The 1,241-nt window shown below is 64.0% G+C and overlaps 1 protein-coding gene across 1 annotated transcript in view; it reads left to right on the forward strand.

Moving 5' to 3' along the window:
- Positions 1–14: 14 nt before the first annotated feature.
- The window catches only part of mex3a (mex-3 RNA binding family member A), an 8,265-nt gene continuing 7,038 nt past the window's right edge, over positions 15–1,241 (forward strand). Inside the window, exon 1 of the mRNA XM_024258293.2 lies at positions 15–732. Within this exon, the coding sequence (XP_024114061.1) occupies positions 303–732 (430 nt within the window). The 5' untranslated portion in view covers positions 15–302. The remainder of the gene's footprint in view (positions 733–1,241) is intronic.

Raw genomic sequence — 1,241 nt, forward strand, 5'->3', positions numbered from 1 at the left:
CCGACAACCGGAGCCGGACTGCTCCGCCGCGAGGGCGGCTGGCGTTTTTTTGTCCGCGCGCGGCGCGGGGAGCGGCGGAACCCAGACTGGGTGGAGCGACGCTTCGCCCAGCCCCCTCCACGGCGCAGACAGCCCCGCGTCCCGGAGAGAGACTACTGTAGCGGGAGTCTGGAGGGGGGGGCGGGCTATGGGAGGGACTAGCGCAGAGAAAGGGAGGTGGGGGTGTGGAAGGAGGAGGCGGCACGGGTGCTGTTTCTCCAGTCTCTTTCCCTGTCTTTGTCTCACACACTCTTTTGTTAGCCATGCCTAGCCTGCTGGTTCTAGCAGGGATCATGGAGAAAAATGGGGGCTTCGGCGGGGATCTGGCCGGCTCCGGCTTCGGCGGCGAGGGCCTCCTCGTGCCGCCCGACGAGGAGGAGGACGACTCCCGCGCCCTCCGGGTCGCGCTGGGCCAGCTGTCGCTGCTGGGGCTCGGGGAAGGCGAGGACGGCGGCGGAGCCCCAACAACAGGAGTGCAGGACCGGAGCAACAACAACAACAACAACCACCACCACCACCACAACCACAGCAACAGCGGCGGCGGGGACGCGGCCATCCTGCAGGGGAAGAGCAAGTTGTGCGCCCTGTACGAGAGCGGCTCCGCCGGCGAGACGAAGGGACGCGGCTGCAACATCACGGAATGCGTCCCGGTGCCGAGCTCCGAACATGTGGCCGAGATAGTGGGCAGACAAGGTAAACCGGGGCGGCGGGCTGTTTACACCGGAGCCCCGCGCGCGCCCTCCCTCCCCCCTCCGCGCAGACGGGGCTGGGGGCGCCGCGGCTCCCGTGCGCTTTGTTTTCCAACTGTTACCTGCTGTTATTTGACAAAGAAAGGGAGTGGTGTGTGTGTGTGCGCGCGTGCGTGTGTTTTCTGCGCCCCTCTCACGCACATAAGCCTCCCACTTTTTTTAAAAATATATATATTTTTTTCCAAGTTGTGTTTACCTGCTCGTGGCTCCGCGCACGCGGGGCGCTCGCCTCCTTTGTCGTCTGAGTCGCGCGCCAGACGGTTCAAAAAGGCAGGGGACTCCAGACCCGGACTGTGCGTGTGTGTGAGGGGGGGTGGTGCCCCCCCACCCCTCCCCGTTTTAATCAGCTCGTTGTTTATGTTGCTGACACGCGGGAACAAAGGGAGCCGCCGCTCCTCCATGGATCAAGTTGGAAAGTTCAATTCCAGACAGCTCCTTCCAACAGTATGGGGG

Source organism: Oryzias melastigma, linkage group LG16 (genome assembly GCF_002922805.2).
Source record: "Oryzias melastigma strain HK-1 linkage group LG16, ASM292280v2, whole genome shotgun sequence".
Taxonomy (NCBI): domain Eukaryota; kingdom Metazoa; phylum Chordata; class Actinopteri; order Beloniformes; family Adrianichthyidae; genus Oryzias; species Oryzias melastigma.